The sequence below is a fragment of the Elephas maximus genome, chromosome 19 (assembly GCF_024166365.1).
Source record: "Elephas maximus indicus isolate mEleMax1 chromosome 19, mEleMax1 primary haplotype, whole genome shotgun sequence".
Lineage (NCBI taxonomy): Eukaryota > Metazoa > Chordata > Mammalia > Proboscidea > Elephantidae > Elephas > Elephas maximus.
The window spans coordinates 2,313,746-2,331,342 of record NC_064837.1 but is presented as its reverse complement, the minus strand read 5'-3'; the positions used below and the strand labels follow the sequence as shown (position 1 = coordinate 2,331,342).

At 39.8% G+C, this 17,597-nt stretch overlaps 1 protein-coding gene across 5 annotated transcripts in view; it reads left to right on the top strand.

Moving 5' to 3' along the window:
* Nucleotides 1–8,669, top strand: part of ZNF286A (zinc finger protein 286A) — a 32,532-nt gene extending 23,863 nt beyond the window's left edge. For 3 of the 5 annotated variants that reach the window (XM_049860262.1, XM_049860265.1, XM_049860263.1), the window contains one exon: nucleotides 4,313–8,669. In XM_049860262.1, the coding sequence (XP_049716219.1) occupies nucleotides 4,313–5,544 (1,232 nt within the window). In that variant the 3' untranslated portion in view covers nucleotides 5,545–8,669. The remainder of the gene's footprint in view (nucleotides 1–4,312) is intronic. The other 2 variants (XR_007514095.1, XM_049860264.1) reach the window with 2 other exon arrangements.
* The last annotated feature ends 8,928 nt before the right edge of the window (nucleotides 8,670–17,597 follow it).

Here is a 17,597-nt window from a genome sequence, read left to right as displayed (position 1 = left end):
GTGCTTCCACAGTCTCTTCTGAATCCAGTTTGAATTTCTGGCAGTTCCCTGTCGATATACTTTTGAATGATCTTCATCAAAATTTTACTTGCATGTGATATTAATGATACTATTCGATAATTTCTGCATTCAATTGGATCACCTTTCTTTGGAATACACATAAATATGGATCTCTTCCAGTCGGTTGGCCAGGTAGCTGCTTTCAAATTTCTTGGCATAGACGAGTGAGCACTTCCAGCACTGCATCTGTTTGTTGAAACATCTCAGTTGTTATTCTGTCAGTTCCTGGAGCCTTGTTTTTTGCCAGTGTCTTCTGTGCAGCCTGAATTTTTCCTTCATTACCATCGGTTCTTGATCATATGCTACCTCGTGAAATGACTGAACTTTGACCAATTCTTTTTGGTTTAGTAATCTGTGTATTCCTTCCATCATCTTGTGATGCTTTCTGCGTCATTCAGTGGTTTGCCCATAGAATCCTTCAGTATTGCAACTCGAGGCTTGAATCTTTTCTTCGGTTCTTTCAGCTTGAGAAATGCTGAGCATGTCCTTCCATTTTGGTTTTCTAACTCCAGGTCTTTGCACATGTCATTATCATACTTTGCTTTGTCTTCTCGAGCCACCCTTTGAAATCTTCTGTTCAGCTCTTTTACTTCATCATTTCTTCCTTTTGCTTTAGCTACTCAACATTCAAGAGCAAGTTTCGGAATCTCTTCTGACATCCAGTTTGGTCTTTTCTTTCTTTCCTGTCTTTTTCATGACCTCTTGCTTGCTTCTTGTATGATCTCCTTGGTGTCATTCCACAAGTTATCTCGTCTTCAGTCACTAGTGTTCAACGCATCACATCTGTTCTTGAGATGGTCTCCAAATTCAAGTGGGTTATATTCAAGGTTGTAGTTTGGCTCTCATGGACTTGTTCTAGGTTTCTTCAGTTTCAGCTTGAACGTGCATATGAGCAATTGATGATCTGTTCCATAGTCGGCCCCTGACTTTGTTCTGACTGATGATATTGAACTTTTCCATCATCTCTTTCCACAGATGTAGTCGATTTGATTCCTGTGTATTCTGTCCGGCTAGGTCCAGGTGCATAGTTGCCATTTATACTGGTGAAAAAGGTATTTGCAATGAAGAAGTTGTTGGTCTTGCAAAATTCTGTCATGCCATCTTTGGCATCGTTTCTGTCATCAAGGCCATATTTTCCAACTACCGATCCTTCTTTGTTTCCAACTTTCGCATTCTAATCACCAGTAATTATCAGTGCATCCTGAGTGCATGTTCAGTCAATTTCAGACTGCAGATGTTGGTAAAAATCTTCAGTTTCTTCCCCTTTGGCCTTAGTGGTTCGTCTGTAAATTTGAATAATAGTCATGTTAACTGGCCTACCTTGTATGCATGTGAATATTATCCTATCACTGACAGCATTGTACTTCAGGATAGATCTTGAAATGTTCTTTTTGATGGTGAAAGCAGTGCCATTCTTCTTCGAGTTGTCATTCCCGGCATAGTAGACCATATGATTAGCCAAATCAAAATGGCCAATACCAGTCCATTTCAGCTCACTAACGCCTCAGGTTTCTGTGTTCCATTTCATTTTTGATGATTTCCAATTTTCCTAGATTCATACTTTGTACATTTCAGGTTCCAATTATTAATGGATGTTTACAGCTGTTTCTTCTCATTTTGAGTCGTGCTACATCAGCAGATGAAGGTCCCGAAAGCTTGACTCCCTCCATGTCATTAAGGTCGACTCTACTTTGAGGAGGCAGCTCTTCCCCAGTTGTATTTTGAGTGTGTTCCAACCTGAGACTCATCTTCCAGCACTATATCAGACAGTATTCCGCTGCTATTCATAAAGTGTTCACTGGCTAATTCTGTTCAGAGTTATACCACCAGGTCTTTCTTCCTCATCTCCCTTAGTCTGAAAGTTTAGCTAAAACCTCTCTGCCGTGGGTGACCCTGCTGGTATTTGAATACAGGTGGCATAGCCTCCAGCATCCCAGCAACATGCAAGCCCGCACAGTATGACAAACATTACCCCGTCTTACGTATAAGGAAACTAGAGAAGTTTAATAATTTGCCCAAGGTCAAACAGAAAGTAATTTGCAGAACTGATGGTCAGATTCATGCTTTATGACTCTAGACACTGTGCTTTTAACCACTATTTCAGGCTGCTTTTCTTCAATGTCCCTCTCGTCTCAGGACTTTTGAACATATCAATCCCTCTACCGGGAATGCTCACCTCAGAGCTTTTGTACATATCACCTGGAATGCTCACTCCAATCCCACCCCCACTGTCATTGATTAGGCTATTTTGCGTTATATTAGTCCTCCAACTCAGTGATTACTTCTTCAGGGAAGCCTTCCTCAATCTCTCCAGATTCTTTCATTACACCATTTGCCTTTCTTTATCAGTACTTAACCACAGTCGTGAATTTATTTGTGAATGTTAGATTAAATTATCTCTCCCTCCATGAGCATAGGTCTGCATCTGTTTTTTCCCGGTGTCTTAGCACAGATCCTACCGCATGGTAGATGTTCAACAGATATTTTTTGAATGAATGAATCACAGATGAATAGTTAGATAAATAAGTAGAATTTATTTGGGTGTATGGAATGAAGAACAGATCTAACTTTAATTTCTTTCCAAGTATTTAATCAGTTGTCATAGCATCATTTGTTGGAAAAACAATTCTATTTTTTTGGAAAAACAAATTATTTTTTAAATATCATCTTCGTATTATCCTTATGTATACTTGAATTTATTTTCGATCTCGCTCTTCTTTTTTATTGATCTGTTTATTCCGTTGTCAGAACCAGAGTTTATTTTAACTTTATAAATAGTTTTAATTTATATACAAAAGTTCCAGTATATTTATGTTGGGTATATCTAGAGAGGCCTACCTTCCATCCCTGCCTTCTCTTTTCTGTTCTGACATTCTTTATTTAACCATTTCTTAATACTTTTGGGCTTACCCTTCCATGGTTTCTGAAAATATATATATTAAGGAAACCCTGGTGGTGTAGTGGTGAAGTGCTACGGCTGCTAAGCAAAAGGTGGGCAGTTCGAATCCACCAGGCGCTCCTTGGAAACTCTGTGGGGCAGTTCTACTCTGTCCTATAGGGTCACTATGAGTTGGAATCGACTCAATGGCAACAAGTTTGGTTTTTTGGTATATATATTAAAAATAAACCCATTGCCATCAAGTTGATTCCGACTCAAAGCAACCCTATAGTAGCCACTGCACCACTATATATATATGTGTGTGTGTGTGTGTAAATATATATGTATATGTGTATGTATGTATACACACACACAAACACACACACAGAGCCCTGGTGGCGCAATAGTTAAGAGCTATGCGAGCTACAGCTGCTAGCCAAGAGGTCAGCATTTCGAATCTACCAGCTGCTCCTCGGAAACCCTCTGGGGCAGTTCTCCTCTGTCCTGTATGGTTGCGATGAGTCAGAATCAACTCGACAGCAGTGGGTTTGGTTTTTATACGTATCAACTTGATGGTACTGGGTTTGTTTTTTGGTTTTGCATGTATGTATATATTTGTATCCCCATCCCCTGCTTTTTTTCTGCATACTCACTTGTACCTTGCTTTTTTCACTTAACAGTCTTGGAAATCACTTCATAGAAATTTATAGAATTTTTTTCAAGTTGCATAGTACTCCATTGTATGTATATGTCATACTTTATTCAGTCAGTTCTCTATAGTAGGATATTTGATATAGTTCCAGTCTTTTGGTAACTGGATTAGTGTTATAATGAACGAATAGCCTTTAGCATATGTAATTTCATATTTTTGCCAGTATATCTTTGGAAATCATAGAGGATTTTCTATCAGGAGCATATTATGAGGGCATTGTTTTGGAACATTAAACTGGCAATAGAATGCACATTTGAAATTGAATAGAATTGGACAAATGTAAATTTAGAAATCATAACCAATCTGGACTAAGGTGATAACTTCTTGGGTATTTACTATGGCAGAAGGTACTCTGTGAGAAGTTTTTTCTCCCCTGTCCTAATCTAGTGTACTTTATTTCCTGCTCATCCAGTGATATATTGCTTCACCTGCATCCTTTTTCCTGTATTTCTGATCATCTTTCCTCCACTTCTGACTCTTCTAGAGAGGGTCTGTAAGTTTTCCCTGTATATGTTGTGCATTAGTTTTGCTTCATTTGCTGCTTTTTCATATATGCTCCTTGAAGGCATGCTTTTTACTTACATTAACTCTTACCTATTACAGAGCTGCCATTTTATTGAGCACAGAAAGCAAAGGAAATTTCCATTTCCGATTTCTTTCAGACTGGGAGGCTAGACCTGAGAGCAAGGAATCAACTTCAGTGCAAGACTTTTCCAAAGAAGAATCATGCCAGGCTCCAATAATAGACAGACTGACAAGGGATAGTGTTTATGACGCCAACTTGGAGACAACTTTTGAATGTGAAAATTGGTTAGAGAATCAGCAAGGAAATCAAGAGAGGCATTTGAGAGAAATGTTCACCCATATGAATTCACTGCCCAGGGGAAAAGCTCATGAGCTTGATATATGTTGGAAAAATTTTAGTCAGAAGTCTGCCCTTATTACTGAAGGCAGAGTTCCCAAAGGATCCTATGCTTTCAATAAACTTGAAAAAAAATTGAAACAGAAATCAAACTTAATGAAAAAGCAGAGAAACTATAAAGAGAAAAAGCCTCATAAATGTAATGATTGTGGTGAACTCTTCACTTACCATTCCGTGCTTATTCGACACCAGAGAGTTCATACTGGAGAGAAACCCTATCCTTGCAGTGAGTGTGGGAAATCTTTTAGCCACAGAGCTAATTTAACGAAACATCAGAGAACTCATACCAGAATTCTCTTCGAGTGCAGTGAATGTAAGAAAACCTTCATAGAAAGCTCATCCCTTGCTATACATCAAAGAATTCACATTGGAGAGAGACCTTATGAATGCAGTGAATGTGGGAAAGGCTTTAATCGAAGTACCCATCTTGTTCAGCATCAGTTGATACATACTGGAGTGAAGCCTTATGAATGCAATGAATGTGATAAAGCTTTTATTCATTCATCAGCACTTATCAAGCATCAAAGAACTCATACTGGAGAGAAACCCTATAAATGTCAAGAATGTGGGAAAGCCTTTAGCCATTGTTCATCCCTTACTAAACATCAGAGAGTTCATACCGGAGAAAAGCCCTATGAGTGTAGTGAGTGTGGAAAAACTTTTAGTCAGAGCACCCATCTTGTTCAGCATCAGCGAATTCATACTGGAGAGAAACCTTATGAGTGTAATGAATGTGGAAAAACATTCAGCCGGAGCTCAAATTTTGCTAAACATCAAAGAATTCATATTGGAAAGAAGCCCTACAAATGCAGTGAATGTGGAAAAGCCTTCATTCATTCTTCAGCTCTTATTCAACACCAGAGAACTCATACTGGAGAGAAACCCTATAGATGTAATGAATGTGGGAAAAGCTTTAAGTGCAGCTCATCACTCATCAGACATCAGCGAATTCACACTGAAGAGCAACCCTGAGAAGACACTGAATGTGAAGAAGTGTAAGTCGGTCTTATCACTGTGTTGAATACCTGAGTGTTTAGGTGAGGATCCATAAAATACTGCTTGACGGCCAATTCTGTACACATCTAGTTTGACTTGCACAACACATAGTGTTGAGCCAGAGATAGGATGTTTCTTATATTCATTGATTTGATTATTATGTAAGCTTTTAGGCAGAGATCTCAAATTTTAATCCCTTGCCCCCAAATGCCCATTTGTCAATTTTCAAGAAATGTCTGGGAGTGGGTAGTAGTATTGTCATTGTGATAATCATGTTTCCCTCTCGTTTGGTTATAACAAAGACCTGTTGTAGCTTCTAATTTATAAGGAAATTCTTATTTTGGTAGGTTAGGCTGAAGGCTCATGTTTTTATTATCAGGAAGACTCAGAGCTGCTCCTCTTAGAATCCAAGTAGGAATCCAGTTATACAGATACTGTTATTTCTCCAGAGAGTGTCATTTCTTTTACATTAGCCATAAAAACTTAAAGAGCTCCTTAGGATCTCTACCCGCCAAGGCTGCTGTCTCATTTGATGAACATAACTGAAGTGTATTTATTAAATCCATTGCTGTCAAGTCAATTCTAACTTACAGCGACCTTATAGGGCAGAGTAGAACTGTCCCATAGGGTTTCCAAGGAATGGCTGGTGGATTTGCAGTGCCAGCCTTTTGGTTAACAGCCAAACACTTAACCACTGCCACCAGAGCCCAAGAATAAAAAAAAAAAAAAGAATATTTATAGCAGGTACTAAATTATGTTGATATGGATTCTATTGGTTACAGCTTTAGATAATTGTTATCCCTCTGCTGTGTAGATCTGCCTTTCTGTTTCTCTGAGAGTTACTCTGAAATAGGTAATGGGTCATAAACTTAACTGTAGTTGTTGATCAACTCAGTCTTCTCTTAATTTAGCATTGAGTGAATCCTTGGTTTTCTATAATCACAGTTAACACGGTGACGTGATTTTGCTACATTACTTAGCTTTCTGTAAACTATGTGTTGTCACTTTGAGAAAAAGCCCTAAGAATGTTGAGGCCCAGGGAAGTTGATGGGCTCAATGTGTTGTTATATTTAGGGTCCCATCAAGAAGAAGAACTGAAGCAACTGTGAGACACCAGGTCATACTTCCTATCAAATACGGAGAACAGCTCACGGGACAGTGACTCACTTGAGGATGAGCAGCTTCCCTCCATGAAGACTGCCATTTGTCTGCCTCATGTTTACCCAGATTTTTTGTTGTTGTACTCTCTATATGCTAGTTGGGCTTTGATATGTCCAGAGCCCTAAAGAAGGTAGAAAAGGAATGAAACCACAATTATTTATTGGATGTAAGTTACGTGAGTGACCAAAGACCAGTGATGGGATTTGAGATGCAAAAGCAAAACTTCAAGTAAATATTTAATAAAACACTATACAAATGTCAGGTGTTTTTTTATTGTTACCCTCATGTTTGTGTTAAAAGAAAACTATAGAAAGTGGTAGAGAAAAAAGTAATCACAGGTTCCTTCTTCCTCCTCTGCTGAAGTCTCATCCTTCGTCACTATCCAACAGCCAGTCCATACTCCTTTTCCTCCACATTATCCCTATTACCAGTTACAGTTCTCTCTCAGTATACCTGAGTTCCACTATTAAGGAAAAGTAGTGAATAGAGTTTAAGGAAGTGATGGTAGTGGACAGCAAGATCATTAATAATGCATAATAGATCCAGCAGTGATGGAAATCAAAGAAAATAATAAACTGTATGGAAGGAATTGGGAAGAGGTTTTGGAATGATAACAAAAACACCAAAGAGGTTTGAGGTGGGTGGGAAGGCTCAGGATCTGAAAGGTCAGGGTAGGGGAATGGCTGAATCAGGAACTGATTATAGGAAGACTTTCATCACCTCGTAACTCAGTGGTCTAAAGCAGGATTGACAAACTATAGCCTGTACCTACTGGCCACATCTAGCCTACTACTTAGTTTTGTAAATAAAGTTTTATTGGAACTCATCCACCCTCATTCATTTACTTGTCTATGGCTGCTTTTGTGCCATAACAGCAGAGTTGAGTGGTGGCAGCAGAGGTCATATGTCACAGAAAGCCTAAAATCTTTACTGTTTGACTCTTCACAGAAAATGTTTGCTAACCTCAGGGTTAGCGCACCCATGTTGAGGAGTGGAGTAGGGGAGTTGAACCAGTCAGAGAAATCTGATAGGATGGAAAAGTTGTAATGGTAGTGATCTTTCCCACAGTAGGAACTAAGGACATCACATGGCCAGAATCAGAACAAGTCAGATAAACACCTCCCATGGTTCTACTCAGTACCTCAGTAGTCCTGTCCTCCAGTTGGCTTTTTTAAAGGCTGCAGAATTGTGTGTTTGTGTGTATTAGAGTGCAAAAAGTAAGAGATGGGAAATGCTCCTAAGCCTAGGATGTTATTGTCAAAGCTGTTAAGAGAACTGAAATTATTAAAAGTTTCTTAATATGCCAAATGCTTAAGTAATAAAATTTACCATGTGGGGGCCAAGTTTTTACTGATAAAATTGACAAGGTCAATGTGTGCTTTTTAAAGCTGAGTTGGAATTCTTTCACCTTAACTTAGCAGTTATATGACTTTGAAAGCTGCTTATCCCCTCCCACCCTCAGTTTCCTCATCTGTACAGTGGGAATAAATCATTCCTCTTTTATAAGATTGTTGTGAGAATTAAATAAAATAATGAAGTAGAAATTACCTCAGAATGAGTGAGTGCATCTTCCACACTTTTTGTTTACTGATTACAAACTGACCGTCCCATTCTCTGGGCTCAGAGAGAAGAGGATTCACTTTGTGTTTGATGCCGTTCCTTACACTGCCTCCTTGGGACCTCATGGAACCTACTTTTTTTCTTCTGAGCGTCACTTAAACCAGGAGCTATTTAATGGTTCCTGAGGGTCAAGTTTGCAGTCTAATTGCAGTTTAAATAGTGTTAAAGAACTTGCTCTAAGTTAGTTTTACTGGCCCCTTGCATTTCAGTATTTGTCTTTTTTATGCTTGGTGTTCAGTCTGACTACATTTTGTACTTTGATATGAATCTTTGAAGTTTTAATGTTCTGCATTTCAAATATTTTTAATTACCTATAAACTAAATTTGTGTTTTTATCAACCCAGTGTCAATAAAGATGTTTATATATTTATTGTCAGAAACTTTTGTAAATTTAAGTTCTTCCAAGTTAGTGCATTGTAAGAAGTAAAGAGAAACCAACCATAAAGTATTTCCACTTTAATTGTTCCTCTGGGCCCCACAACATCTGGAAAAGTGAGACGGTGAATACCTCAGCGGCCCACATATCTGCGAGAAGGTAAGGGAGTGGAGGAAGGTAGTCTCTAGTACGTGGTGCTCAGAGTCCTGAGGCCAGCTGTAGGCACCTCTCCCTTTGAAACGATCATGGGGAAAAAAAAGAAGGGAAGAACTTCATGTAGAAACCAGAGTTAAGGCAAATTATGGTTAAAAAAAAATAAGTATAAATTTAGAATTACATTTTGTTTTGGGAACGACAATAATATCCAAAAGTATGTGAACAATACAAATACCAAACATTATTCAAATTTTTTGACAAGTGTTAACTAGTTCAATAGATAATATTGAAAATCTTTCATAATTGTTATTTTATAGATGAATTTTAACTTTTTTTTAATACCAGAACAAGACCCAAGTTGGAAGCTACATATCCCTGATTTCTTTCGTCTCCTCCTTACGTAACTCTTCCTTTCAGGGCCCCAACTGGGCAGTCTTGGGGTCTGGAGCCATGTGAGTTGTAAGGGAGCAGGCTATTCCCCTGTGGTAGTACATACAGTGTGGCATCAATGAGCTACCTTGTAGTTCCAAGTAGTGCCCTCTAAAAATTAGATGTTTACACTGAATCATTTTCGTTACATTTTTCACAACATAACCTTATTTTTTAGCCTCTGTTCACCCACAAATCAGATAATCTGCCCTTAGATTGAATTAACTGTATGTAAAATACGCATGTCTCACCCCCTTCCCCACTCCTACCATTTCACCCACAAAAGCAATAATAGTGTGTCAAAACGTTCACATAGCTGGGGAAATCTAAAGGATGAAGCCAGAGATTCGGGCATTGCTAGACCAAGGACTGCTTACTCCCATCTCTGCTCTAGTTTTCTCTACGTTGGCTGCATTTTCATCAGCCTCCTTCAGTGGTAACAAAGATATCTACTGGCAATTCCAAGTTAGTATGGTTCTGAGTATTTCCAGTCCCAAGTAGAGTGCCTCTTACCAAATAGCTCCCGCAAAATCCTGAAGGCTACTTCTCAGCTTTATTTGTGTCAGTCTACTCACTGAACCAATCCGTTTACTCCCTCAGAAACAGGCCCTCTCAAGGCCTGAGTCTATGTAAGCCCCTGGAGTTTACTCAAGTAACTTCCACTGTGAGTAGGAAAAGGGATGCTGGGCAAGCAAAAACAAACAGATGTCCATTGTAGTTGAGAAGTAAACATCAGCATAGATAAATCTATTTGGTCCCTTTCCCCACACTCTGCAAAAACTGTTTTACGAAGATGAGATAGTTACAGAAGGCGGCCAGTACCAAATACTCATAACACCTTCATAGGGCTTCTGTGGGGATTACATGAGATGATATATGTGAAAGTACTTTGTAAACTGTAAAACACGGTGCAGAGTTGTTATATTAATTATTTTCTATTCTTCAATTTTTTTTTTTTTTCTTCAATGTCATGCTTTAGTATATATACAGAAAGCATCTACCTCTCATGGAAGCGCCAAGTCTTAAAGCTTGGTTCTGCTGTGTATCTGTTGTGGATTAGCAGGGAGTCTCTACTAGTTATTTTAGGACCCACAGTACACAGAGAAGCCACTATCTGAAATATTATTTTTGCCATACCAAAACATGACTATATGTATAGTCAACTCAATTCCCAGTCTTATGACCCATGCATCTCATGTTGTAGTGACTTAAACCTGCTGGGCTATCTAAGATTCTTTGTGAAAACCAATTCAGATTAGCTTAAACAAAAGGAACTTGGCTGCCATGATTAGAGTTTAAGGGACAACTCTGAATTCAGATATGACTGGATTCAAGTGTTCCTAATGTGTCATCAGGTTTTTCTCTCCTTATCCCAGCTACTTTCCTCAGGATTGGTTTCATTCTCAGGCAAGGGAATGACAGAGATGGTCATTGGCAGCATTTGAATTGTGTAATCTTTATAGTTGTTTCCAGAGAAAAGAGTATTTCATTGCCTATGATAACATTAAAAGTTTCAGGGCAGATTCTCATTGACTGACTTGGATCACACATCCATCCTTGAACCAATCACTATGGCCAAGGGAATTGGGCAGGGTGGAATTTAGCCTTATCTAAACCATGTAGTATGCGTTCTTCATAAGGATTTTGTTACCAGCAGTGCAGAAGGAAAACTGCTGAGCAGAAAAAATTTACCCCAGATCTATGATCTATACCTGCTCAGTCAAGGGACAGAGACTTGACTTATTAAACATACAGAATGAGAGCCTTCTGTCTTCTATAGACCTGGAAGGCAATTGAGCAGTAAACTTCAGCATAAATGTTACTTAGTCACATTACCTCCACCCCGCAAAAAGAGCTGTTTTCCAAAGATGAGTTACTGACAGAAGAAGGCCAATACCTAAGAAAATATTCACAACACCTACTTCACAGATGCACACGGCTGTCAGTTTGTTGTATTGTGGTGGCTTGCATGTTGCTGTGGCACTGGAAGCTATGCCACTGATATTTAAATATGAGCAGGGTCACTAATGGACAGGTTTCAGTGGAGCTTACATGCTGAGACTACAAGAAGGACCTGGAGGTCTACTGGAAAAAAGTAGCCAGTGAAGACCTTATGAATAGCAACAGAACATTGTCTGATATAGTGCTGGAAGATGAGCCCCTCAGGTTGGAAGGCACTCAAAATACGACTAGGGAAGAGCTGCCTTAGAGTCAACCTTAATTATGTGGATGGAGTCAAGCCTTCAGACCTTCATTTCCTGATGTGGCACGACTTAAAATGTGAAGAAACACCCAAGAGCCAGAAAGGACCATATAAACCAGAAACTACATCAGCCTGAGACCAGAAGAACTAGATGGAACCTGGCTACAACCCATGACTGCCCTGACAGGGAACACAACAGAGAACCCCTGAGGGAGCAGGAGAGCAGTGGGATGTAGACCCCAAATTCTTATAAAGAGACCAGACTTAATGGTCTGACTGAGACTAGAAGGACCCTGGAAGTCATGGTCCCCAGACCTGTTAGCCTGAGACAGGAACCATTCCCAAAGCCAACTCTTCAGACAGGGATTGGACTGGACTATGGGATAGAAAATGATACTGGTGAAGAATGAGTTTCTTGGATCAAGTAGACACATGAGACTATGTTGGCATCTCCTGTCTGGAGTGGAGATGAGAGGGCAGAGGGGGTTAGAAGTTGGCTGATGGACACGAAAAGAGAGAGTGGAGGGAAGGAGTGTGCAGTCTCATGAGGGGTAGAGCAACTAGGAGTATATAGCAAAGCATATATAAATTTTTGTATGAGAGACTGACTTGATTTGTAAATTTTCACTTAAATTACAATAAAAAAATTTTTAAATGTGAAGAAACAGCTGCAGACATCCATTAATAGGAACGTGGAATGTACAAAGTATGAATCTTTGAAAATTGTAAAAAATGAAATGGAATGCATAAACATGGATATGCTGCTATACATTAGTGAGCTGAAATGGACTGTTACTGGCCATTTTGAATCAGATGATCATATGGTCTACTGTGTCTGGAATGAAAAATTGAAGGGGAATGGCATTGCATTCATTGTCAAAAAGAACATTTCAAGATCTATCCTGAAGTACAATGCTGTCAGCAATAGAATAATATCCATACTCCTACAAGGAAGACCAGTTAATATGACTGTTACTCAAATTTATGCACCAACCACTAAGGCCAAAGATGAAAAAATTGAAGATTTTTACCAGCTTCTGCACTCTGAAATTGATCAAACATGTAATCAAGATGCACTGATAATTACTGGTGATTGGAATGAGAAGGTTGGAAACAAAGAACAAGGATTGGTAGTTGGAAAATATGATCTTGGTGATAGAAATGTTGCCAGATATTCCAGGATAGAATTTTTTAAACCAACAACTTCATTACAAATACCTTTTTTCAACAACATAAACAGCGACTATACACCTGGACCTCGATGGATAGAATACACAGGAATGAAATCCATTACATCTGTGGAAAGAGACAACTGAAAAGCTCAACATCATCAGAACAAGGCTAGGGGCTGACTAAGGAGCAGACCATCAATTGCTCATATGCAAGTTCAAGTTGAAGCTGAAGAAAATTAGAGGAAGTCCACAAGAGCCAAAGTACAATCTTGAGTATATCCCACCTGAATTTAGAGACCATTTCAAGAATAGATTTGATGCATTGAACACTAATGACTGAAGGCCAGGCGAGTTGTGGAATGAAATCAAGGACATTGTACATGACAAAAGCGAGAGGTCATTATAAAGACAGGAAAGAAATAAAAGGCCAAAATGGATGTCAAATGAGACTCTGAAACTTGCTGTTGAACGTCTAGTGACTAAAACAAAAGGAAGAAATGATGAAGTAAAAGAGCTGAACAGAAGATTTCAAAGGGCAGCTCGAGAAGACAAAGCAAAGTATTATAATGGCACGTACAAAGGCCTGGAGTTAGAAAACCAAAAGGGAAGGACACGCTCGGCATTTCTCAAGCTGAAAGAAACTGAAGAAAAGATTCAAGCCTCAAGTTGCAGTATTGAAGGATTCTATGGGCAAAATACAGAATGACGGAGGAGGCATCAAAAGAAGATGGAAGGAATACAGTCACTGTACCAAAAAAAAATTGTCAAATTTCAGTCATTGCACGAGGTAGCATATGATTAAGAATTGATGGTACTTGTCATGAATTGAATCGTGTCTCCAAAAAATACCTGTCAACTTGGCTAGGTCATGATTCCCTTGTATGATTGTATGGTTGTCTACCATTTTATCTTCTGATGTGATTTTCCTATATGTTGTAAATCCTATCACTATGATGTAATAAGGTGGCAATTATATTGATGAGGTGTACAAGATTAGGTAGTGTCTTAAGCCAGTCTCTTTTGAGGTATAAAAGAGAGGAGCAAGCAGAGAGACATGGGAACCTCATACCACCAAGAAAGCAGCACCAGGAGCAGAGCACGTCCTGTGCTGAGATGCTCCCAGACCAAGGGAAGACTGATGACAAAGACCTTCCTCCAGAGCCGACAGAGAGAGAAAGACTTCCCTGGAGCTGGTGCCCTGAATTCAGACTTCTAGCGTACTGGACTGTGAGAGAATAAACTTCTCTTTGTTAAAGCCATCCATTTGTGGTATTTCTGTTATAGCAGCACTAGATGACTAAGACAGTACTGAAGGAAGAAGTTCAGCCTGCACAGATGACATTGGCAAAAAACAAGGCTCCAGGAATTGACAGAATAACAACTGAGATGTTTCAACAAACAGATGCAGCGCTGGAAGTGCTCACTTGACCATGGCAAGAAATTTGGAACACAGCTACCTGACCAACTGACTGGAAGAGATCCATATTTATGCCTATTCCCAAGAAAGGTGATCCAACTGCAGAAATTATCGAACAATATCATTAATATCACACAATTAACTTTTGCTGAAGATCATTCAAAAGTGCTTGCAGCAGTACATCGACAGGGAACTACGAGAAAATCAAGCTGGATCCAGAAAAGGTCATGGAATACAGGATATCACTGCTGATGTCAGATGGATCCTGGCTGAAAGCAGAGAATACCAGAAAGATGTTTACCTGTGTTTTATTGACTATGCTAAGGCATTTGACTGTGTGGATCATAACAAATTATGGATAACATTGTGAAGAATGGGAATTCCAGAACACTTAATCGTACCCTGAGGAAACTACTTAGACCAAGAGGCAGTCGTTCAAGCGGAACAAGGGGATACTGTGTGGTTTAAAGTCAAGAAAGGTGTGCATCAGGGTTGTATCCTTTCACCATACTTTTCTAATCTGTAAATTGAGGAAATAATCCAAGAACCCCAACTATATGAAGAAGAATAGGGCATCAGGATTGGAGGAAGACTCATTAACAACTTGCATTATGCATTTGACACAACCTTGCTTGCTGAAAGTGAAGAAGACTTGAAACACTCACTAATGAAGATCAAAGACCACAGCCTTCAGTATGGATTACACCTCAATATAAAGAAACCAAAAATCCTCACAACTGGACCAATGAGCAACATCATGATAAACAGAAAAGATTGAAGTTGTCATGGATTTCATTTTACTTGGATCTACAACCAACGCCTATGGAGGCAGCAGTCAAGAAATCGAATGATGTATTGCATTGGCAAATCTGCTGCAAAAGACTTATTTAAAGTCTTTTTAAATAAGCAAACATGTCACATTAAAGACTAAGGTGGGCCTGACCCAAGCTATCATGTTTTCAGTTGCCTCACGTACATACGAAAGCTGAACAATGAATAAGGAAGACTGAAGAAGAACTGACACCTTTGAATTATGGTGTTGACAAAGAATATTGTATATACCATCGGCTGCCAGAAGAATGAACAAATATGTTTTGGAAGAAGTACAGCCAGAATGCTCCTTAGAAGTAAGGATGGCAATATTTCGTCTCACATACTTTGGACATGTTGTCAGGAGGAACCAGCCTCCGGAGAAGGACATCATGCTTGGTAGAGGGTCAGTGAAAAAGAGGAAGACTCTCATCAGGATGAATTGACACAGTGGCTGCAACAATGGGTTCAAGCATAACAACGACTGTGAGGATGGCACAGGTCTCGGCAGTGTTTTGTTCTTTTGTACATCGGGTCACTGAGTTGGAACCAACTAGTTTATCATGAGGTTGCTTATTTTAACAGCAACCTCCAGATATCCTAAAGTAAAAGGCATGCTAAGAAGAGATAAACAAGAGAGAGGAGGTGAGACCAGAGAAGAATTTCCAGATTTTCTCGGTCACTTAACTAGATCGTCATTGTCTGCCCTGTGTGGAAACAGCTTCTCACCAAATTCCCAATTCTTGATGCTTACTTTTGTGACCTATTCATTGTGGATTGGTAGGCAGGCTCTGCTCATGATGTTCACTCAGGGACTCAAGCTGATGAAACAGCCAGCATCTTAAATGTTGCTTTTGCTATGCTAGAAGGAAAGGAGGGATCTAGAGAGACTTGCATTGACACACTTTGTTTCCACTCCCAGTTTTATTTGATTAAACAAGTCACACTCCCCACCCAACCTCAAATGAAGACCAGGAAGCACCGTCTCTTTTGCCACTTTCTTCAGGAGAGGAGGCTCATGCTCCCATTCTCCACGTGTCAAAGGACAGCAGATGACAGTATGGCGTCCTTGCTCACTGTTACCTTTTTAAAACCTTCTTCATCAATCCTCAAATATGAACACCTTCTCTGAAGTTAGTGCCTCTGACTGTACTACTTCTGCTCCACGTTACCATCATCCACTGACTCCTGCTCACTCCTCCACATTCCCTGAGATTTTTGGTGTCCTACCTTTTGGCATTCCTCTGAATGTTATTCTGAGTGATGTCAGAGGCATAGAGATGATGCTTCCAACGTACCAACCAGATAATTATTCCAACTCTTCAGTTTTAATGCCCACTTCTTTTCTTTCCAGCAACTTGCTCCCATGGCCATTTCTTACCTATACCAAAAACTGTTCAGAAAGTACCTTTTTTTTTTTCCTTTTAATAAATAAATAAAACATTGCCATCAAGTCAATTCCGACTCATAGCGACCCTAAAGGACAGAGTAGAACTGCCCCAGAGGGTTTTCAAGGAGCACCTGGTGGATTCAAACTGCTAACCTTTTGGTTAGCAGCTGTAGCTCTTAACCACTGCACCACCAGGGTTTCCTTCTTTTTAATAGGTAGGAATAAATGACTCATGGCAACCCCATACGTGCAGAGTAGAACTTCACTCCATAGAATTTTCAAGTCTGTGACCTTTCAGAAGCAGATTGCCAGGCCGTTCTTCTGAGGCACCTCAGGCTGAGTCTGAACTGCCAGCCGTTTGGTTAGCAGTCAAGCACTTAACCATTTGTGCCAACCAGGGACTCCTCAAAAAGCACTTTTGAGCAACTACTATATGCCAGGCATTATATACTAGGTGTCAGGGATAAAATGATGACTAGGACACAATCTCTGCTCTTAGTTAAGAGATAAAGCTAAGTAAACAGGCAATTACAATATGATATGATTAGTGCTACGATTCAGGAATACATAAGAGACTTCAGGAACATACAAGAGGGACACAACAGCTTTTCATGGTCAGAGAAGTTGGCATCTTAAAAAGTCAAGAAGATGCCATCACAGCTGAATCCCAATGAGAAGGAATTACACAGTGAAGAGGTAAAGTGGGTTGTTGTTTTTAGGTGCCGTCAAGTCAGTTCCAACCCATAGTGACCCTATGCACCACAGAACAAAACACTGCCTGGTCCTGCGCCATCCTCACTATCGTTGTTATGCTTGAGCTCATTGTTGCAGCCACTGTGTCAGTCCACTTCATTGAGGGTGGTTTGACATCCCAGTGGTTACCTGGGAGGACATGATATCCTAGGCAGAGGAAACAGTGGGTGAGATGGAGGATGGTGTAGCTCAGAAACTATGTGTCGTCTAGTGTACCTAGGAAACAAGAGGAGGAGTGTGGGAATTGATCATCCATGGCCAGATTTTGAAGGTCCTCGTAGGTTAATCTGGAGTTGATCCTGAGGGATATGGGGGGGAGGAGGAGGAGAGAGAAGAGGCTGTGAATTGTTATTTTTAGCAAATGAGAGTAACATGATCAAATTTTTGTTTCTGAAAGATCAGCAGGGCTTCAATGTGGAGAATGGACGGGAGCGGGGCTGAACTGATGGCCAGGAGTGAGTTGGGAGGATTTAGCAGTAACGTGGAGAAGAGGTGATGGTGCTCTAGATTTCTCCTTTTCTAGCCTTCTGTATAGGGATATT